The 25,306-nt window shown below is 43.8% G+C and overlaps 1 protein-coding gene across 1 annotated transcript in view; it reads right to left on the bottom strand.

Annotated features, from left to right (window-relative positions):
* Positions 1–25,306, bottom strand: part of LOC110503110 (zinc finger matrin-type protein 4-like) — an 80,447-nt gene that overhangs the window by 17,365 nt on the left and 37,776 nt on the right. Inside the window, exon 3 of the mRNA XM_036959902.1 lies at positions 19,233–19,410. Coding sequence (XP_036815797.1) covers positions 19,233–19,410 — 178 coding nt within the window. The remainder of the gene's footprint in view (positions 1–19,232; positions 19,411–25,306) is intronic.

Below are 25,306 nucleotides of genomic sequence, written 5' to 3'. Positions count from 1 at the left end.
CTATACTGGGTTGACTAATCATTCAAATTGATTAATACATTAAATCTGTTTTACCAGCTTAAGGGTATTTAGGGAGACATTTTTACAGCATTGTGAAAGCCTACATTCACTGGAACCTGGTCGATTTTAGCTTGTGTTAACAGTGACCTCCGGTGGTGAAGAATCACAAGTATGTTGGCAGACAAAAGGTGATCATAGAAACATGTCACCAGCCTGTGACTTTTCTGAAAAGCCAACTAATCCGTGAGGGTGCTGTACACAACAGCAGGGTAGCGGCTTGGCTTATGACGCTACAGAGCCATGATGTAGTAATCAACTACGCAAAAGCAGTGCTTTGACCGTGTGTCAACGCTGTGGTGACGATGAAACCGACTCCGCTCCACCCCCGCGTGACATCGCTCCGCCATTGCCTTCGAACCATCACTACTTCGAAGAGAACGTGTGTCTTGAAATGCCGATGGCATTTGAAGATGGCTGTTCTTACCGCCATCTAGACAACTTACAAGCTGGGGTGGGATTGGTATGTGCCAACGACATTCCGTGCAAACCACTTCAATTTCAGCTTGGCAACAAGACCAACTAGTTTGCAGAACTGCTGATAACCCTGCAAACGGCAGTGAAACATGAATTGTCAGACCTGGCGATCTGCACCGACTCAAACTACGCGAGACTCACCTTCTTATGCCACTTGCCGTTTTGGAAACAAAAGCACATGACTACGTCAAGTGGTAAAGAGGTGAAAAACAAATAGCTCATCCTAGTTTGTGATGACCTCATCACCAAACACGACATACAGGTGCATTGAAAGAAAGTCAAAGGACACTCCAAATCACCTGGTTGTGACAAACTTGGCAACGACCATGACGACAGCATGGCGAAATCCGGTGCAATTCACGGCACCCCTTGGGTGTTTGATGCTCGAGACAAAAAAAACACTGAGGAAGCTATGGTGTCTGCGGTAACGCATAGCCATGTAGCACCACAGAAAACGTCTTCGCACGAACATAATGTGTTGTTAACGCATTGATTCCTAAATAGCGACCTGGTAGCAATGCAACACCAAGGTGAGTCCCTCGCCACTTTGATGGCGTTCCTGTCAGAACCTGTCAACCACCCAGTGTCCGAACTGGCTTTGGCAGGTTCACACGACTTGCGTTCGCTGTACGCAACTAAACAGCACCTCACACTTGTAGATGACCTACTGGTGTATGTTTCAGAAACCGACACCGCTCGAAGGTGGGTGGTTCCTAAAACACAGAGGGGGATAATGATAGCCCATGCCCACGACGAGCCAGGTGGAGGCCATAGGGGGGTCAAGGCTACATGTGAAATATTGCGACAGGTGGCCTACTGGCCTCACATGGAACAAGACGTGGCACAATACGCGAGGGGGTGTCTAGTTTGCTGCCAGTTTCAACCCTCCAAGCCACTTCACAGAGCACCCCTACAACGCAAGGGTGTGTCTTACCCTTGGAGCTCGATCCAGATCGACTGGGTCGGCCCAGTTTCCAGGTCAGCCAGAAGCAACAAGTATCTCCTCACAGTGACTTGCGCATTCACAAAGTGGGTGTAGTGCCTGCCCGCGACCAATGACACAGCGGAAACCACGGACGTTCTTTTGCTAAACCATGTTTTCAGTCCTTTCGGCCTGCCAGGAGAAACCATTGACAGCGACAGAGGAACCCACTTTTCGGCAGCTGTAATGACCGAACTGTGGAGGCTTCTGGGAGTCAAAGCTAAACTCCACATCACATACCACCCTAGGAGCTCGGGCAGTGTAGAAAGGAGCAAACAAACAATCGTCAGAATCTTGAGGAAGTATGTGGCAGCCAACCACAAAGTTTGGGACCACAAACTCCCATTGGTACGGATGGCGATCAGAGCCACACGCAACAGGTCTACAGGAAAAAACACCCTTCGAGATGATGACGGGCCGGCAAATGACGCTTCCGCTGCATCTCCTGTACCAACCGGGAGATGTCGCCGCAGCCACCGCCTACACGGCTCATCAATACGTGACCGACCTGCGGTACCATCTCCAGACTACCTTTGCGTATGCTCAAGGACAGTTGGTAAGAAGTGCAGAAGGTGACAAGACCTATTACGACAATAAGGCCTCACACCAGGTGTTTGAGGTCGGGGATAAGGTGTGGTACTACATATACACCAAACCCGCGGCCGTTGCAACAAAGTTCCTGCCCCACTGGACGGGGCCACACGAGATTGTGGTGAAGCTATCACCTGTAGCTTACCAGATCAGAATCAGCAAAGGTCGCCAAAACGTTATAAAGTGGGTCCACCGGAACCAAAGCAAGTTGTACACTCCCCCCATGGGAATAGAAGGGGTGCTAGCCAGCACCGAATAGATAAAAACCTAGCAAAGTCAGAGGTACTAAGAATTCTTAAGTACCCTCAGCTGATCCCTTCCAGGAGATCAGTACGTTGCACCTAACATCATTTATTCTCTTCCCAGCTACCAGATATACATCTGTTGACACTATTGATATCGTCTTGCGCTGTACTGTATCAAAATAAGAAATCCAGAAATATAGTAAACATTTTTTGTTTACTAAAACTAATAACTTAAATAATCCAACAATCTCTGATTATGCGTTTCTGTAGGATGGAGTTCCTTTGGCTGATCCTGACACTCTGCGCCCTGGTCAAAACCAACCCAGCAGACCCTGGACTCCTCATAGCTAACTGCAGAGTACACACGCAGAGGGTGTATGTCCGCCTAGATGCAGAGAATGTGTACCGCCAACACATTCCACCTGAGTTGGGCCGGGGCTGACTGGACCAGCCAGGCAATTAAGCACGCCCAGCTAGACATTGCCCATATGTTGACCCAACTCCAAAAGTTCACAGTTACCCAGTCAGAACTATCAGAGCCCAGGCGAGAGAAATGACTCGTCGGGGCGCTACTATCGATAGGGGCAGCCGCAGGGTCACTATTTGCCCTAGGTACCACTGCCGTCAACGCAGTCAGTCTAGCCACAGTCAAGAGGAATGTTAGGGAGATTACTGAAGAGATGCCACTTATCCAGCAGCAGATGAAGGCACAGGCCCTCAGGTTGCAACATGTGGGAAAGTCTCTCCAGGACACTATTCTGGTGGTCCACACACACGCTACTCTCCTGAACAAAACTATCCTGTCTGTAGGAAAGCTAGCAGAGGTTTTCCCATGGTGCCCCAGGTTAATGAGTTAATAATTGCTTGATGCAGTTAATCACGCAATTAGAAACGTTTAATCATTCGATGAGCAACAGTCGTCACATTAACTAATACAACGTCACAACACTAGCAATTTTGGACATTTGGAAAGGTCCTGAGAACGTTGATATATGCCTTCCTCGGCTCTCACAAAAACATTTAAATGTTTGCCCAGCATTCGTGATGCTTGGAACCGGTGTGCATAGTTCACAATGCTCTAGCAAGCTGGAAGAATACTTGATCATAGTTGATGGAAACAGTGCATTATTTTAACTCTTGACTTTTGTTTTGAACCTTCCCCAGTCATAGCCCCAACCACTCGGAATTAATACCTAAACGTAAACCTTTGAGATGTTTCTGTTTTGAACCTTCCCCAGTCATAGCCCCAACCACTCGGAATTAATACCTAAACGTAACCCTTTGAGATGTTTCTGTTTTAAACCTGTAACCACACACAATTAAACCTGTAACCACACACAATTAACCCTGCAACCACACACAATTAACCCTGTAACCATGCAGAATTAACCCTGTAACCACACACAATTAACCCTGTAACCACGCACAATTAACCCTGTAACCACACACAATTAACCCTGTAACCACACACACTTAACCCTGTAACCACAAACAATTAACCCTGTAACCACGCAGAATTAACCCTGTAACCACACACAATTAACCCTGTAACCACACACACTTAACCCTGCAACCACACACAATTAACCCTGTAACCACACACAATTAACCCTGTAACCACACACAATTAACCCTGTAACCACACACAATTAACCCTGTAACCACACAGAATTAACCCTGTAACCACACACAATTAACCCTGTAACCACGCACAATTAACCCTGTAACCACACACAATTAACCCTGTAACCACACACAATTAACCCTGTAACCACACACAATTAACCCTGTAACCACACACAATTAACCCTGTAACCATGCAGAATTAACCCTGTAACCACGCACAATTAACCCTGTAACCACGCACAATTAACCCTGTAACCACACACAATTAAACCCTGTAACCACACACAATTAACCCTGTAACCACACACAATTAACCCTGTAACCACACACAATTAACCCTGTAACCACACAGAATTATCCCTGTAACCACACACAATTAACCCTGTAACCACGCACAATTAACCCTGTAACCATGCAGAATTAACCCTGTAACCACACACAATTAACCCTGTAACCACACACAATTAACCCTGTAACCACACACAATTAACCCTGTAACCACACACAATTAACCCTGTAACCACACACAATTAACCCTGTAACCACACACAATTAACCCTGTAACCACACACAATTAACCCTGTAACCACACACAATTAACCCTGTAACCACGCAGAATTTACCCTGTAACCATGCAGAATTAACCCTGTAACCACACACAATTAACCATGTACCCAAACACAATTAACCCTGTAACCATGCAGAATTAACCCTGTAACCACACACAATTAACCCTGTAACCACACACAATTAACCCTGTAACCATGCAGAATTAACCCTGTAACCACACACAATTAACCCTGTAACCACACACAATTAACCCTGTAACCACACACAATTAACCCTGTAACCACACACAATTAACCCTGTAACCACACACAATTAACCCTGTAACCACACACAATTAACCCTGTAACCACACACAATTAACCCTGTAACCACACACAATTAACCCTGTAACCACACACAATTAACCCTGTAACCACACACAATTAACCCTGTAACCATGCAGAATTAACCCTGTAACCACACACAATTAACCCTGTAACCACACACAATTAACCCTGTAACCACACACAATTAACCCTGTAACCACACACAATTAACCCTGTAACCACACACAATTAACCCTGTAACCATGCAGAATTAACCCTCTAACCACACACAATTAACCCTGTAACCACACACAATTAACCCTGTAACCATGCAGAACTAACCCTGTAACCACACACAATTAACCCTGTAACCACACACAATTAACCCTGTAACCACACACAATTAACCCTGTAACCACACACAATTAACCCTGTAACCACGCAGAATTAACCCTGTAACCACACACAATTAACACTGTAACCATGCATAATTAACCCTGTAACCACACACAATTAACCCTGTAACCACACACAATTAACCGTGTAACCACACACAATTAACCTTGTAACCACGCAGAATTAACCCTGTAACAACGTAGAATTAACCCTGTAACCACACACAATTAACCCTGTAACCACACACAATTAACCCTGTAACCACACACAATTAACCCTGTAACCACACACAATTAACCAGGTAACCACACACAATTAACCCTCTAACCACACACAATTAACCCTGTAACCACACACAATTAACCCTGTAACCACGCAGAATTAACCCTGTAACCACACACAATTAACCCTGTAAACACACACAATAAACCCTGTAACCACACACAATTAACCCTGTAACCACACACAATTAACCCTGTAACCACACACAATTAACCCTGTAACCACACAGAATTATCCCTGTAACCACACACAATTAACCCTGTAACCACGCACAATTAACCCTGTAACCATGCAGAATTAACCCTGTAACCACACACAATTAACCCTGTAACCACACACAATTAACCCTGTAACCACACACAATTAACCCTGTAACCACACACAATTAACCCTGTAACCACACACAATTAACCCTGTAACCACACACAATTAACCCTGTAACCACACACAATTAACCCTGTAACCACACACAATTAACCCTGTAACCACGCAGAATTTACCCTGTAACCATGCAGAATTAACCCTGTAACCACACACAATTAACCATGTACCCAAACACAATTAACCCTGTAACCATGCAGAATTAACCCTGTAACCACACACAATTAACCCTGTAACCACACACAATTAACCCTGTAACCATGCAGAATTAACCCTGTAACCACACACAATTAACCCTGTAACCACACACAATTAACCCTGTAACCACACACAATTAACCCTGTAACCACACACAATTAACCCTGTAACCACACACAATTAACCCTGTAACCACACACAATTAACCCTGTAACCACACACAATTAACCCTGTAACCACACACAATTAACCCTGTAACCACACACAATTAACCCTGTAACCACACACAATTAACCCTGTAACCATGCAGAATTAACCCTGTAACCACACACAATTAACCCTGTAACCACACACAATTAACCCTGTAACCACACACAATTAACCCTGTAACCACACACAATTAACCCTGTAACCACACACAATTAACCCTGTAACCATGCAGAATTAACCCTCTAACCACACACAATTAACCCTGTAACCACACACAATTAACCCTGTAACCATGCAGAACTAACCCTGTAACCACACACAATTAACCCTGTAACCACACACAATTAACCCTGTAACCACACACAATTAACCCTGTAACCACACACAATTAACCCTGTAACCACGCAGAATTAACCCTGTAACCACACACAATTAACACTGTAACCATGCATAATTAACCCTGTAACCACACACAATTAACCCTGTAACCACACACAATTAACCGTGTAACCACACACAATTAACCTTGTAACCACGCAGAATTAACCCTGTAACAACGCAGAATTAACCCTGTAACCACACACAATTAACCCTGTAACCACACACAATTAACCCTGTAACCACACACAATTAACCCTGTAACCACACACAATTAACCAGGTAACCACACACAATTAACCCTCTAACCACACACAATTAACCCTGTAACCACACACAATTAACCCTGTAACCACGCAGAATTAACCCTGTAAACACACACAATTAACCCTGTAAACACACACAATTAACCCTGTAACCATGCAGAATTAACCCTGTAACCACACACAATTAACCCTGTAACCACACACAATTAACCCTGTAACCACACACAATTAACCATGTAACCACACACAATTAACCCTGTAACCACACACAATTAACCCTGTAACCACGCATAATTAACCCTGTAACCATGCAGAATTAACCCTGTAACCACACACAATTAACCCTGTACCCACACACAATTAACCCTGTACCCACACACAATTAACCCTGTAACCACACACAATTAACCCTGTAACCACACACAATTAACCCTGTAACCACACACAATTAACCCTGTAACTATGCAGAATTAACCCTGTAACCACACACAATTAACCCTGTACCCACACACAATTAACCCTGTAACCACACACAATTAACCCTGTAACCACACACAATTAACCCTGTAACCACACACAATTAACCCTGTAACCACACACAATTAACCCTGTAACCATGCAGAATTAACCCTGTAACCACACACAATTAACCCTGTAACCACACACAATTAACCCTGTACCCACACACAATTAACCCTGTACCCACACACAATTAACCCTGTAACCACACACAATTAACCCTGTAACCACGCACAATTAACCCTGTAACCACACACAATTAACCCTGTAACCATGCAGAATTAACCCTGTAACCACACACAATTAACCCTGTAACCACACACAATTAACCCTGTAACCACACACAATTAACCCTGTAACCATGCAGAATTAACCCTGTAACCACACACAATTAACCCTGTAACCATGCAGAATTAACCCTGTAACCACACACAATTAACCCTGTAACCACACACAATTAACCCTGTAACCATGCAGAATTAACCCTGTAACCACACACAATTAACCCTGTAACCACACACAATTAACCCTGTAACCACACACAATTAACCCTGTAACCACACACAATTAACCCTGTAACCACGCAGAATTAACCCTGTAACCACGCAGAATTAACCATGTAACCACACACAATTAACCCTGTAACCACACACAATTAACCCTGTAACCACACACAATTAACCCTGTAACCACGCATAATTAACCCTGTAACCACACACAATTAACCCTGTAACCATGCAGAATTAACCCTGTAACCACACACAATTAACCCTGTACCCACACACAATTAATCCTGTAACCATGCAGAATTAACCCTGTAACCACACACAATTAACCCTGTAACCACACACAATTAACCCTGTAACCACACACAATTAACCCTGTAACCACACACAATTAACCCTGTAACCACGCAGAATTAACCATGTAACCACACACAATTAACCCTGTAACCATGCATAATTAACCCTGTAACCACACACAATTAACCCTGTAACCACACACAATTAACCCTGTAACCACACACAATTAACCCTGTAACCACGCAGAATTAACCCTGTAACCACGCAGAATTAACCCTGTAACCACACACAATTAACCCTGTAACCACACACAATTAACCCTGTAACCACACACAATTAACCCTGTAACCACGCAGAATTAACCCTGTAACCACACACAATTAACCCTGTAACCATGCATAATTAACCCTGTAACCACACACAATTAACCCTGTACCCACACACAATTAACCCTGTAACCATGCAGAATTAACCCTGTAACCACACACAATTAACCCTGTAACCACACACAATTAACCCTGTAACCACACACAATTAACCCTGTAACCACGCAGAATTAACCCTGTAACCACACACAATTAACCCTGTAACCACGCAGAATTAACCCTGTAACCACACACAATTAACCCTGTAAACACACACAATTAACCCTGTAACCATGCAGAATTAACCCTGTAACCACACACAATTAACCCTGTAACCACACACAATTAACCCTGTAACCACACACAATTAACCCTGTAACCACACACAATTAACCCTGTAACCACGCATAATTAACCCTGTAACCATGCAGGATTAACCCTGTAACCACACACAATTAACCCTGTACCCACACACAATTAACCCTGTAACCACACACAATTAACCCTGTAACCACACACAATTAACCCTGTAACCACACACAATTAACCCTGTAACCATGCAGAATTAACCCTGTAACCACACACAATTAACCCTGTACCCACACACAATTAACCCTGTAACCACACACAATTAACCCTGTAACCACACACAATTAACCCTGTAACCACACACAATTAACCCTGTAACCACACACAATTAACCCTGTAACCATGCAGAATTAACCCTGTAACCACACACAATTAACCCTGTAACCACACACAATTAACCCTGTACCCACACACAATTAACCCTGTACCCACACACAATTAACCCTGTAACCACACACAATTAACCCTGTAACCACGCACAATTAACCCTGTAACCACACACAATTAACCCTGTAACCATGCAGAATTAACCCTGTAACCACACACAATTAACCCTGTAACCACACACAATTAACCCTGTAACCACACACAATTAACCCTGTAACCATGCAGAATTAACCCTGTAACCACACACAATTAACCCTGTAACCACACACAATTAACACTGTAACCACACACAATTAACCCTGTAACCACACACAATTAACCCTGTAACCACACACAATTAACCCTGTAACCATACAGAATTAACCCTGTAACCACACACAATTAACCCTGTAACCATGCAGAATTAACCCTGTAACCACACACAATTAACCCTGTAACCACACACAATTAACCCTGTAACCATGCAGAATTAACCCTGTAACCACACACAATTAACCCTGTAACCACACACAATTAACCCTGTAACCACACACAATTAACCCTGTAACCACGCAGAATTAACCCTGTAACCACACACAATTAACCCTGTAACCATGCATAATTAACCCTGTAACCATACACAATTAACCCTGTAACCACACACAATTAACCCTGTAACCACACACAATTAACCCTGTAACCACGCAGAATTAACCCTGTAACCACGCAGAATTAACCCTGTAACCACACACAATTAACCCTGTAACCACACACAATTAACCCTGTAACCACACACAATTAACCCTGTAACCACGCATAATTAACCCTGTAACCACACACAATTGACCCTGTAACCATGCAGAATTAACCCTGTAACCACACACAATTAACCCTGTACCCACACACAATTAATCCTGTAACCATGCAGAATTAACCCTGTAACCACACACAATTAACCCTGTAACCACACACAATTAACCCTGTAACCACACACAATTAACCCTGTAACCACACACAATTAACCCTGTAACCACGCAGAATTAACCATGTAACCACACACAATTAACCCTGTAACCATGCATAATTAACCCTGTAACCACACACAATTAACCCTGTAACCACACACAATTAACCCTGTAACCACACACAATTAACCCTGTAACCACGCAGAATTAACCCTGTAACCACGCAGAATTAACCCTGTAACCACACACAATTAACCCTGTAACCACACACAATTAACCCTGTAACCACACACAATTAACCCTGTAACCACGCAGAATTAACCCTGTAACCACACACAATTAACCCTGTAACCATGCAGAATTAACCCTGTAACCACACACAATTAACCCTGTACCCACACACAATTAACCCTGTAACCATGCAGAATTAACCCTGTAACCACACACAATTAACCCTGTAACCACACACAATTAACCCTGTAACCACACACAATTAACCCTGTAACCACGCAGAATTAACCCTGTAACCACACACAATTAACCCTGTAACCATGCATAATTAACCCTGTAACCACACACAATTAACCCTGTAACCACACACAATTAACCCTGTAACCACACACAATTAACCCTGTAACCACGCAGAATTAACCCTGTAACCACGCAGAATTAACCCTGTAACCACACACAATTAACCCTGTAACCACACACAATTAACCCTGTAACCACGCAGAATTAACCCTGTAACCACACACAATTAACCCTGTAACCATGCAGAATGAACCCTGTAACCACACACAATTAACCCTGTACCCACACACAATTAACCCTGTAACCATGCAGAATTAACCCTGTAACCACACACAATTAACCCTGTAACCACACACAATTAACCCTGTAACCATGCAGAATTAACCCTGTAACCACACACAATTAACCCTGTAACCATGCAGAATGAACCCTGTAACCACACACAATTAACCCTGTACCCACACACAATTAACCCTGTAACCATGCAGAATTAACCCTGTAACCACACACAATTAACCCTGTAACCACACAGAATTAACCCTGTAACCACACAGAATTAACCCTGTAACCACACACAATTAACCCTGTAACCATGCAGAATTAACCCTGTAACCACACACAATTGACCCTGTAACCACACAGAATTAACCCTGTAACCACACACAATTAACCCTGTAACCATGCAGAATTAACCCTGTAACCACGCAGAATCAACCCTGTAACCACACACAATTAACCCTGTAACCACACACAATTAACCCTGTAACCACGCAGAATTAACCCTGTAACCACGCAGAATTAACCCTGTAACCACACACAATTAACCCTGTAACCACGCAGAATTAACCCTGTAACCACACACAATTAACCCTGTAACCACACACAATTAACCCTGTAACCACACACAATTAACCCTGTAACCACGCAGAATTAACCCTGTAACCACACACAATTAACCCTGTAACCATGCAGAATTAACCCTGTAACCACACACAATTAACCCTGTACCCACACACAATTAACCCTGTAACCATGCAGAATTAACCCTGTAACCACACACAATTAACCCTGTAACCACACACAATTAACCCTGTAACCATGCAGATTTAACCCTGTAACCACACACAATTAACCCTGTAACCACACAGAATTAACCCTGTAACCACACAGAATTAACCCTGTAACCACACACAATTAACCCTGTAACCATGCAGAATTAACCCTGTAACCACACACAATTGACCCTGTAACCACACAGAATTAACCCTGTAACCACACACAATTAACCCTGTAACCACGCAGAATTAACCCTGTAACCACGCAGAATCAACCCTGTAACCACGCAGAATTTTTGCGGCAAATAGACGTTCATCCATAATAGGTTGAATTTTGAAGGGAAAGTATTACATCTTACTGCAGCTTTAACCTTGTCTGTGTGTCTGAGTGGACTGAGGGAAAAGCTCTCCTCCCTGAGTGAAAGAGTGCGTGCGTGCTTACGTGTGTGTGCGCATGACAGAGAGATGTGTGTGAGAGGTGTGTGAGAGAGAGATATGTGCGTGTGGGAGAGAGAGATATGTGTGTGTGAGAGAGTGATATGTGTGAGAGAGAGATATGTGTGTGTGTGAGAGAAAGAGATATGTGTGTGTGAGAGAGAAGATGTGTGTGTGTTTGTGTGTGTGTGTGAGAGAGTTATGTGTGAGAGATATGTGTGTGTGAGACAAAGATATGTGTGTGAGAGAGAAACATTGTGTGTGAGAGACAAAGATATGTGTGTGAGAGAGAATATGTGTGTGTGTGTTTGTGTGTGTGAGAGAGGTATGTGTGAGAGATATGTGTGTGTGAGACAAAGATATGTGTGGGAGAGAGAAACATTGTGTGTGAGAGACAACGATATGTGTGTGAGTGAGATGTGTGTGTGTGAGAGAGGTATGTGTGAGAGAGAGATATGTGTGTGTGTGTGAGAGAGAGAGATATGTGTGTGAGAGAGAAGATATGTATGTGTGTGTGTGTGTGTGTGTGAGAGAGGTATGTGTGAGAGATATGTGTGTGTGAGACAAAGATATGTGTGTGAGAGAGAGAGATGTGTGTGTGAGAGAGGTATGTGTGAGAGAGATATGTGAGAGAGCTCTGCCTTATCTCAGTTCACTGGTCACGATAACAACACCCACCCGTAGCACACGTTCCAGGAGGTATATCTCACTGATCATCCCCAAAGCCAACAATCATTTGGCCGCCTTTCTTTCCAGTTTTCTGCTGCCTATGACTGGAACAAATTGCAAAAATCGCTGAATTTGGAGACTTTTATTTCCCTCACCAACTGTAAACATCAACTATCTGAGCAGCTAACCGATCGCTACGGCTGTACATAGTCCATCTGTAAATAGCCCACCCAATCTACCTACCTCATCTCCATACTGTTTTTATTTTATTTACTTTTCTGCTCTTTTGCAAACCAGTATCTCTACTTGCACATCATCATCTGCTCATTTATCACTCCAATATTAATCTGCTAAATTGTAATAATTCGCTCCTATGGCCTATTTATTGCCTACCTCCTCATGCCGTTTTGTCACACCTTGGCCATAGAGAGGCTTTTATTCTCTATTTTGGTTAGGCCAGGGTGTGACTAGAGTGGGCATTCTAGTTTCTTTATTTCTATGTTTTCTATTTCTTTGTTTTTGGCCGAGTGTGTTTCCCAATCAGAGGCAGCTGTCTATCGTTGTCTCTGATTGGGAATCATACTTAGGCAGCCTTTTTCCCACCTGGGTTTTGTGGGTAGTTATTTTACTGTTTAGTGTCTGCACCTGACACAACTGTTTCGTTTTTTCACTTTGTTATTTTGGTTAGATTGTTTTTGAGTAATAAAGTATCATGAACACTTACCACGCTGCGTTCTGGTCCATGCCTTCCGACGAGAGACGTTACAGAACTACCCACCACCAAAGGAACAAGCAGTGTGGCCAGGAGGAGCAGGGATCCTGGGCCCGGGAGAAGAGTGAGTGGAGGACCTCATGGACTTGGGAGGAGGTTATGGCAGGGGACAAGACCCTGCCATGGAAACAGGCGGAAACAGCAAGGGAGGAACGGCGGAGATACCAGGATGAGGCAAGCATGAGAGGCAGCCTCCTAATTCTTTTGGGGTGGGGCACACGGGAAGAGTGGCAGAGTCGGGGTTCAGACCTGAGCCAACTCCTCGTGCTTACCGTGGGGAGCAAGTGACCGGTTCTGCGCACCATGTTATCCAGTTCTGTGCACCATGCCTTCAGTGCGCATCCACAGCCCGGTGCGCTCTGTGCAAGCTCCCCGCAGTGGCCGTGCTAGAGTGGGCATTCAGCCAGGACGGATTGTGCAGGCTCAGCGTTCCTGGCCTCTGGTGCATCTCTTCAGCCCAGGTTATCCTGCGCCAGCTCTACGCACGGTGTCCCCGGTTCGCCAGCAAAGCCTGGTGCGGCCTGTTCCAGCCCCCGCACTTGCCGGGCTAACGGGGGTATCCAGCCAGGACGAGTTATGCCAGCTCTGCGCTCCAGACCTCCGGTGCACCTCCACATTCCAGTGTGTCCTGCGCTGGCTCTACACATTATGCCTCCAGTGCGCCGTCATAGCCCAGTGCGTCCTGTGCCAGCTCTCCACACTCACCGAGCTAAAGTGAGTATCCAGTCAGGACGCGTTGTGGCAGCTCCACGTAGCAGGCTTCCAGTACGTCTCCTCAGTCCTTTGAGACCTGTTCCGGATCCATGTACAAAGCCTCCAGTGATGATCCATGGCACGAAGCCTCCAGTGATGATCCATGGCACGAAGCCTCCAGTGATGATCCATGGCACAAAGCCTCCAGTGATGATCCATGGCACGAAGCCTCCAGTGATGATCCATGGCACGAAGCCTCCAGTGATGATCCATGGCACGAAGCCTCCAGTGATGATCCATGGCACGAAGCCTCCAGTGATGATCCATGGCACGAAGCCTCCAGTGATGATCCATGGCACGAAGCCTGCAGTGATGATCCATGGCACGAAGCTTGCAGTGATGATCCATGGCACAAAGCCTCCAGCATTGATCCGCGATCCAGAGCCTCCGCGACCGTCCCCAGTCCTGAGCCTCCAGCGACGGTCCCCAATCGGGAGACTCGATGATCTGCGGCCCGGTTCCTCCAGTGAAGGTCCATGCACTAGGGCTGCCCCCAAAGCGGAGGGATCCTTTGGGGGGGGGGGGGGGGGGGGGTGTACTGTCACGTGAATAGGGTGGGCATTCTAGTTTATTTATTTAATTTGTTTCTATTTCTTTGTTTTTGGCCGAGTGTATTTCCCAATCAGAGGCAGCTGTCTATCGTTGTCTCTGATTGGGAATCATACTTAGGCAGCCTTTTTCCCACCTGTGTTTTATGGGTAGTTATTTTCTGCTTAGTGTCAGCACCTTTTCACTTTATTATTTTGGTTCGAGTGTTTTTGAGTAATAAAGTATCATGAACACTTACCACTCTGCGTTTTGGTCCATGCCTTCCGACGAGAGACTATACACTTTTGCACACGCTGTATATAGCCTTTCTTTTTTCTACTGTGTCATTGACTTGTTTATTGTGATATTGGCTTGTTTATTGTTTACTCCATGTGTAACTCTGTGTTGTTGTCTGTGACACACTGCTTTGCTTTATCTTGGCCAGGTCGCAGTTGCAAATGAGAACTTGTTCTCAACTAGCCTACCTGGTTAAATAAAGGTGAAATAAAAATGTGTGTGTGTGTGAGAGAGAGATATGTGTGTGAGAGAGAGAGAGATGTGTGTGTGTGTGTGTGTGTGTGTGTGTGTGTGTGTGAGAGAGAGGTATGTGTGTAAACAGAGATGTGTGTGTGAGTGTGTGTGTATGTGTGTGTGTGCGTGCATGTGTGTGAGAGTTATGTGTGAGAGAGGTGTGTGTGTGTGTGTGTGTGTGTGTGTGAGAGATGTGTGTGTGTGAGAGAATGTGTGTGTGTGAGACGGAGCTGTGTGTGTGAGAGTGAGAGATATGTGTGTGTGAGACAGAGCTGTGTGTGTGAGAGTGAGAGATATGTGTGTGTGAGACAGAGTTGTGTGTGTGTGAGAGAGAGATATGTGTGTGAGACAGAGCTGTGTGTGTGTGTGAGAGAGATGTGTGTGCGTGAGACAGAGCTGTGTGTGTGAGAGTGAAAGATATGTGTGTGTGTGAGAGAGAGATGTGTGTGTGAGAGAGATATGTGTGTGTGAGAGAGAGATATGTGTGTGTGTGAGACAGAGCTGTGTGTGTGAGAGAGAGAGGTGTGTGTGTGAGACAGAGCTGTGTGTGAGACAGAGGTGTGTGTGTGAGAGTGAGAGATATGTGTGTGTGAGACAGAGGTGTGTGTGTGAGAGTGAGAGATACGTGTGTGTGAGACAGAGCTGTGTGTGTGTGAGAGAGAGATATGTGTGTGTGAGAGAGAGATATGTGTGTGTGTGAGACAGAGCTGTGTGTGTGAGAGAGAGAGGTGTGTGTGTGAGACAGAGCTGTGTGTGTGAGAGAGAGATGTGTGTGAGACAGAGGTGTGTGTGTGAGAGTGAGAGATATGTGTGTGTGAGACAGAGGTGTGTGTGTGAGAGTGAGAGATATGTGTGTGTGAGACAGAGCTGTGTGTGTGTGAGAGAGAGATGTGTGTGTGAGAGAGAGATATGTGTGTGTGAGAGAGAGATATGTGTGTGTGTGAGACAGAGCTGTGTGTGTGAGAGAGAGAGGTGTGTGTGTGAGACAGAGCTGTGTGTGTGAGAGAGAGATGTGTGTGAGACAGAGGTGTGTGTGTGAGAGTGAGAGATATGTGTGTGTGAGACAGAGGTGTGTGTGTGAGAGTGAGAGATATGTGTGTGTGAGACAGAGCTGTGTGTGTGTGAGAGAGAGATGTGTGTGTGTGTGAGACAGAGCTGTGTGTGTGAGAGAGAGAGGTGTGTGTGTGAGACAGAGCTGTGTGTGTGAGAGAGAGATGTGTGTGTGTGAGACAGAGGAGTGTGTGTGAGAGAGAGATATGTGTGTGTGCTGAAGGTTACTTTTGATTCTAATCTCTCCTGATCTATCCTTCCATCCTCCTCCACTTTTCTTCTCTCTCTTTCATTCTTTCCTTCCTCCCAGGTCTGTCTGTCACAAAACCTTGGCAACTTCTCTGAAAGTGCCTTCAACAAACTGACACGTTGTGTGTGTGTGTGAGCTAATCGAACTGACATTCAAGAAGTAGATTTGTTAATTGGACCTGCTCTGTCATTTCTTGATTTCTTGATTAGATTTTTGGATTATTTGTATATTTGTATTTTATTCGCGAGACATTCTACTACTAGAAACGTAAGCATTTCATTGCACCTGTTATAACACCTGCAAATCTGTGAACGCGACCAATAAACTTTGACTTGATTTAGAACAATGTAATTTCAAAGTTAACCCAAACTTTAATTTGAATCCAATACTATCTGCAGTGATCACTTCCATTTCTATATATTTTTTTCTGTTGTAAATGTATGCCACTTCCTAGACACTGGTTTGGCTGTGTGCTCTTTCCCTACCCCTACCCCCCCCCCCCATCTCTCTCTCTCTCTCTCATGTCTGTGTGAGTGAGTGAGTGAATGAGTGAGTGAGTGTGTAACACGCTGGTAATGATCTTGGTGGTTAACAGGGATTATGTTGGCGTGTTCGGAGTCAAGTGGAATCCAATAGAAACATTGATCAGTTCAGGATTGAGAGCTGGTTTCCAATAGGGGTTGTGGACAGGCCAAATGAACTGAGTGTCTGTAACGGTCGTCGTATGAAGAAGGTGTGGACCAAAGCGCAGCGTGGTAAGTGTTCATGTTATTTCTTATTTAAACTGAACACAAAACAAAATAACAAAGAGAATGAACGAAAACGAAACAGTCCTGTCAGGTGCAGAAACACAAAACAGGTGGTATGGTTCTCAATCAGAGACAATGATAAACAGTTGCCTCTGATTGGGGGTGGGCATTCTATGTGTTGTTCTATGTTTTTGTATTTCTGTGTTTGGCCATACCAGGCCAAACACAGAAATACAAAAACATAGAACAACACATAGAATGCCCACCCCAACTCACGCCCTGACCAAACTAAAATAGAGACATAAAAACGGAACTAAGGTCAGGACGCGACAGTGTCTGATGGGCGAGAGAGAGCGAGAAAGCGAGTGAGCGAGAGAGCGAAAGAGAGCGAAGGTGAAGGAGAGAGATAGGTTGTAGCTGAAATGCTGCCCAAGCTATTGGGTACTGAGATTGGACATGGCTGTTTCCCCATGGTATTACGGATTAAAGCTTTCCTCAGCCAATACACTGTATGTCATGCTATCGTCATCACACACACACACAATATTTAGCTGATACACTGTATGTCATGCTATCGTCACCACAAACACACACAATATTTAGCTGATACACTGTATGTCATGCTATCGTCACCACACACACACACACTATTTAGCTGATACACTGTGTGCCATGCTATCGTCATCACACACACACACACTATTTAGCTGATACACTGTATGGCCAGGCAAGTCAGTATTCAACGTACATCTGAGAACGTTGGGAGATGATGTGGAAACCGGCCACTAGGGGCAACCAGGAGCACTGCTACCTTCATGTAGGTTTTGGTTTTATTAGGGCATTGTGCATGAGGATGGTGGATGGGCGTAAGCATCTGCCTCTGATTCCAGAGGTTGCATGTTTGGAATCCAGCGATAGAAAGTCATTTTTTATATTTTCGTTTTAAGTCTCTAAAACGTAAACCCTAACCTTAACTAACCTTAAAAATTCTGAATTAATGTCTAAACTTAACCGTAAACACTTGCAGGCATATGTGAATGGCAAGGACAAACCTGAAGTATCCAAAGAACAGTGTACAATAGCACATTGTACCCTAAGGCACTCTGTTGTTCTGGCACATAGGTAGACAAATGGGTCAGTTCCATTAAATCTGTTGGCTGTGTCGGTTATGACCTTGGTCTGATGTGTGTTAAATGGAATGGATTGTGTTTTGTACGCATACAAATGGACACACAAACACACACAAACACGTATGCACACACACACCCACACCCACACCCACACACACACACACACACACACACACACACACACACGCCCACACTTTGTTGAGTGATATATGAGAGTTGTTGTTTTACCACAAATGAAAAATAAACTGGGTGAATGTGTGTGTTACAGGGAGGAGGTCACTAAAAGATAAATCCACACATATACTGTATGTAAACAGATAAACAGTTCAATCAGTCTGTATGCGTGTGTGCGTTTGGGGGGAGGGGGGTGGTGTGGGGTGCACGCATGTGTGAGTGAGTGTGCAAACGTATATGTGTATCTGTGTTACCTGTGGTGGTAGGGCTGTTGGTAGCAGTAGGTATGCTGGGTGTTTCTCCCAGTACCAGTCGTACTCTCTTAGCATGTGTCTTTCCCTGGTAGTGAGACTGGGCCACGATGGCCGACGTGAAGAACATATTACACAACGTACAGCACTTATTCCTGTCCACCTCTGTCTCTGCACTGCCCTGAAGGGAGGAGAGGAGAGAGGAATGGAGGGGAGGAGAGCGAGGGGAGAGAGAGGGGGAGGAAGAAGGAGGGAGGAGAAGTAAGAGAGAAAAAACGTCATACAAAGTATAGCAGTTATGCTGTTCACCTCTGGATATGTGGGGTCCCACATAAGAAAATACTTTAGTTTACTTTAGTATAAATAATGTCGTATCACTATAGTTAAAAAACGGTAGTGTTTTTGTTGACTGTAGTATACTGTAGTATTTACTATAGTGTTTTTGCAGATATTACTGTATTATACTGTAGTATTTACTGTAGTGTGAGGGAAGTGTGAGGGATCGACGGGAGGAGAAAGAGAGAGAGAGAGAGAGAGAGAGAGAGAGAGAGAGAGAGAGAGAGAGAGAGAGAGAGAGAGAGAGAGAGAGAGAGAGAGAGAGAGAGAGAGAGAGAGAGAGAGAGAGAGAGAGAGAGAGAGAGAGAGGAAACGAGGGAAAGAACATATTAAGAAAAGTATAGAATGTATTCCTGTCCACCTCTGCTGAACTGTCTTATGGAGAGGAGAGAAGAGGGGAATGGAGTGGAGGAGAGGGATGATGAGGATCTGTTGGCACAGTTTTCCTCCTCCCTCTCTCTCTCACTCTTCTTTCTCTTTTTCTCTCCCTTTCTCTATTTCTCCCTCACTCTTTCTTTTCACAACACTCCTTCTCTTTCGCGCATGTGTCAAATTGAGTGCAGTGATAGAAATATGTCTTTGGTGTTGTGTGTGTGTTTGTATGTCTGTGTGGGTGCATGTGTCTGGCGCTGTGTCAGTGTGTGTTAACGTCACATAAAGGATCTGAGAGTTTGGAACACCTCTACCTTCCAGGGCTCTTTTCTCTCTCTCCTTTCTCTCTTATTTTTGCATTTTCTTTTTCTGTCTTTGTCTGTTTCCTCTCTGTGGAAGGGTTAGCTAGCAATGTCAAGAAACCAATTTGCATGCTTCAATGGGGCAGAAGTCAGTGAGTTATTGTGACAATGACAAGAAACTGCCACGTGGAGAATCGTGACTCGTTTCAACTAGTTTCATCTTGTTCTTGATACCATGTCTTGTTTATATATTTTTAGTTGTTGTTGTTGTAATTTTAACCCCTTTTTTCTCCCCAACTTCGTGATTTTTGCGATCTCATCGCTGCAACTCCCAAACGGGCTCGAGAGAGGCGAAGGTCGAGTTATACGTCCTTCTGAAACATCAAACCTCACTTCTTAAAACCTGCTCGCTTAATCTGGAAGCCAGCTGCACCAATGTGTCGGAGGTAACACCGTTCAACTGATGAACAAAGTCAGCCTGCAGGTGGCCGGGTCGCCATAAGTAGTCGCTAGAGCGCCATCAGCCAAGTGACCTGAAATCAGTCTAAAACACCTCAAGACAAGGGCCTCCCGAGTGGTCTAATGCACTGCATCACTACAGCCTGGGGTTCAATCCCAGATGCTGTCATAACCAGCCAAACCTTCCCCTATCCCGGACGACGTTGGGCCAATTGTGCACCGCCCTATGGGACTCCTGTTCAAGGCCTGTTGTGACAGCACCTGGGATCTAACCCCAGGCTGTAATGACGCCGCAACACTGCGATGCAGTGCCTTAGACCGCTGTGCCACTCGGGAGGCCCTTGTCTTGAGGTGTTTTGACTGATTTCAGGTAAATGCTAATATGGCAACAATTCGCTAGCTAGCTAACCAACTGTAACGATGTATTTGAGAGATAACAATTGCTCATTATGCAAATGTATTTATGTTTTCAATAAACATTGGGGACAAAATATCGTTTTTATGTTGTCATCAATCTAAGTCAAACCCATCTGTTTTTCCTCATAGTTCCTCATTGCACTCTCCGGTTTTGTTGCCAAACAACCAAGGACACATCTAGTGGGTAAATGGGCACCCTCTCAATCTCTGTCACTGTTCCTCTGTTTTTTTAATCTTCATATCTTTTGTCTACAAGTTGAAAATGGTTCTCTCAATGGTTCTCTCACTACTTTTAAGGAGGTGAAATGTGTTATCTCAGTCCATCTCCTCACACACACACACCCCCCTCACCATCCCTTCATTCCTATTCTCATCTTCCCCTGTGTCGTCTCCTGCTGCGATCGTGTTAGAGTTAACCCCTCAATGAACCAGATATCAACCTCCCTCTATCTCAGTCCCCTTCTCTCTCTCATCCCTCTATCTCTGTCCCCTTATCTCTCTCATACCTCTATATCTCTGTCCCCTTCTCTCTCTCATCCCTCTATCTCTGTCCCCTTCTCTCTCTCATCCCTCTATCTCTCTGTCCCCTTCTCTCTTAATCTCCCTCTATCTCTGTCCCCTTCTCTGTCATCCTCCCTCTATCTCTGTCCCCTTCTCTCTCATCATCCCTCTATCTCTCTGTCCCTTTCTCTCTCATCCTCCCTCTATCAATTCAATTCAAGGGGCTTTATTGGCATGGGAAACATGTGTTAACATTGCCAAAGCAAGTGAGGTAGATATTATACAAAAGTGAAATAAACAATAAAAATTAACAGTAAACATTACACATACAGAAGTTTCAAAACAATAAAGACATTACAAATGTTATATTATATATATATATACAGTGTTGTAACAATGTACAAATAGTTAAAGTACATAAGGGAAAATAAATAAGCATAAATATGGGTTGTATTTACAATGGTGTTTGTTCTTCACTGGTTGCCCTTTTCTTGTGGCAACAGGTCACAAATCTTGCTGCTGTGATGGCACACTGTGGAACTTCACCCACTAGATATGGAGTTTATCAAAATTTGATTTGTTTTCGAATTCTTTGTGGATCTGTGTAATCTGAGGGAAATATGTATCTCTAATATGGTCATACGTTGGACAGGAGGTTAGGAAGTGCAGCTCAGTTTCCACCTCATTTTGTGGGCAGTGTGCACATAGCCTGTCTTCTCTTGAGAACCAGGTCTGCCTTTCTCAATAGCAAGGCTATGCTCACTGAGTCTGTACATAGTCAAATCTTTCAATAGAGGTTTTGTAGGCCAAACCTTTCGGACACTATAGACAATTTTGTTAGGAGACCGATTTTTGGGATGTCTCATGGTCTGACAAACACTGCTTTAGCTCGGTCACCTTTCACTACAGATGCAGAAGTGCAACATAGGCAGATGCCGTGGATTGACATGCATCCAATGCAAAATAACCTTATATCTTCTAGCCTAAACTGACTGAGTTTTATGGGGATTTGTTTATTATTCCAATTAGATTTCAGCAGGGTTGACTTTAGGGTTTTTTAAGTAGGCTAGTTTGGTTGTTTGGCTATTTGAAGAGAACTAAGGCCAACTATATCACTCGCAACCCAACTCTTCAAACACATTGTTGAAAAGTGTGCATTGAATTCTACTAGATGACCTGAAATTACTATAACATCCTGGCATTTACACCATACAACATTTTGGAAAATTCACACATTATAAAACGTTCTATTTAAGCATGCTGAGAATGCATAATCCGCAATTGCGTTGTTTTGCGTTATTGGTTAATTTTGTTAGCATAGCCCCATATCTGATTATCAGCTGTTGTCAAAGCTGCTACCTCTCCTCTAAAGGTGCCCCCTCTTCAGGGGTTTCTCCTGTCTCTTAGCTTCCCTCTCTTTTGATACGTCAATGATACGTGACATTTTATAACAAATAGTTGAGAGCGGAAGAAAGGAACTGTGAATTTGTTTATTTGGGGTTGTTTATCTATTTGTGATTAATTTATTTGCAATTGTTGCAACTATTGTAACATCGATTGTAATAACTATGATATGATAGAGGATCTTGATTTTAACCTTATAAATCACACACGCACACACACACACACACACACACACACACACACACACACACACACACACACACACACACACACACACAGATTGTACTTTGGAGAGGAGCGGAACACAAAAATAAACAAGAGAATGGAAACCTGTCACTCAGTGTTGTGGTTCATTTGGGATTGAAGTCTTGTTAGGAAAAGTTTGTGACAATGAGGTGTGTGTGTGTGTGTGTGTGTGTGTGTGTGCGTGTGTGTGTGTGTGTGTGTGTGTATGTACAGAATGTATGTATGTGTGTGAGTGTGTGTACATGTGTTTATGTGTAATTTGTTTGACATCTGAACAACTGACAGCTCATTATTGTCATCCATGAAAGAATCTATTGACTGATCCGTGTTGGCCACTGAATGGCTGAATGCTCGAGGCGCGGGGGGGTTGGAGTTGTCAACAAAGCAGCATGACAGAAATATGATGCCAAGTTTTCAAACTACACATGTTGTTCATATAACAAATGTAATGGCCACTGCTGCACATTCTGTTTTGCAACAAAGTTTCACTTAGGGCCCCCAAGAGGTTAGGGCCGGCTCTGAATGCACGCCTGGGTAAAAATAATAACTATGCCTTTCGTGAACTGACACTCGTATTTGACCCCCCCCCCCCCCCTTACTAGCTCTGACTTTGCTGATAGCTACTTTATTGTGGGAAAATGGGTTGGATGTGGGTACGCAGACCCGTGAACTACTGCAGCCCCTCATGAGTTCAGATTTTTTGTGGCCTCCAACCCCGTCAAAGTTACCCATCCCTGGATTAGATTTTACTATTTAAAACGAGCGGCCAGCTCATGAACAAACAAGTGCACCAGGGAGAACTCAACAAGCATGCAGACGCAATAAGTGAAAACACATTATCTAACTCGGGATAATGTCACAAAGCAGGATACGCTAACCAGTTAACTTTCATTCTGAAATAACTTAATGTTTCCAAATTAGTCAGATATTATATAGTTGAGATATACTTAAAATTACCATGGGAGGTAACTAGCTAGCAAGCTACCAGCTAGCTATAGCTAGATAGGTGCTTATCAAAAGTATATAACTGGTAATTGTACCCCAAAATTGAACAAACTATTTCTCAATATTTCAGATTTTTTTGTAGCTGGTTAATTAATTAATTTGATCATGCTTTGTGATACACCTGGTTTTAAGCTGTTTTAGTCCACACAACTTGTCGCCGTGTCAGCTACAGTAGAACATGATGAACACCATGGGGAAACAATAAAATTGGCCAGCCAGAGCTTTTTTGTCCTACCAGATCCACGATGAAAAGGTTCTACCTAGTGTATTCATCTGTCCTTCGACACTCGTTGGGTGTGGATGTCCGGTTTATCAGGTCCCAGGCTCCCATGACTGTTATGATTATTCATTTACAAGTTAATTGCCATTTGCTTTTTGCTTTTGCGTAATCTGTACCTGATAGAGCAGCTCTAGTCTCACATTCGGAAGTAGTCCTTGGAAGGGAGACTAGAACAAACCCAAAAGTTCTGACTGTATGGACGGACATTTGAGCAGCCCATGACGGTCCATTAACTTTATGCTGTAAAAATGTAGTGATTTCATTGGTGCAGTTCGCCCTCACGGCAAATAGCTGGAAAAACAATTCTCACGGCCTATGCCCCCATGGAGCTTCTAATGCTGGCAGAGTCAAGCTTGTAACAGCTTTTTTTTATTTATTTTTTTACAATATATTTTTGAAACAGTAACATTTATACATCTACCACACATTTATGGACATTTACAACATAATCCTTGAATTATATAATATATACACTACCGTTCAAAAGTTTGGGGTCACTTAGAAATGTCCTTGTTTTTTGAAAGAAAAGCAAATATTTTGTCCATTAAAATAACATCAAATTGATCAGAAATACAGTGTAGACATTGTTAATGTTGTAAATGACTATTGTAGCTGGAAACGGCAGATTTTGAATGGAATATCTACATAGGTGTACAGAAGTCAATTATGCTTCAGGAAGCATCTTCAGATTACCTCAACAAATACCTCAACAAATTGACAACTAGAATGCCAAAGGTCTGCAAGGCTGTAATTGC

Source organism: Oncorhynchus mykiss, chromosome 23 (assembly GCF_013265735.2).
Source record: "Oncorhynchus mykiss isolate Arlee chromosome 23, USDA_OmykA_1.1, whole genome shotgun sequence".
NCBI classification, from domain to species: domain Eukaryota; kingdom Metazoa; phylum Chordata; class Actinopteri; order Salmoniformes; family Salmonidae; genus Oncorhynchus; species Oncorhynchus mykiss.
The sequence above is the reverse complement of the archived record's forward strand: the minus strand, read 5'-3'. Positions and strand labels throughout refer to the sequence as shown.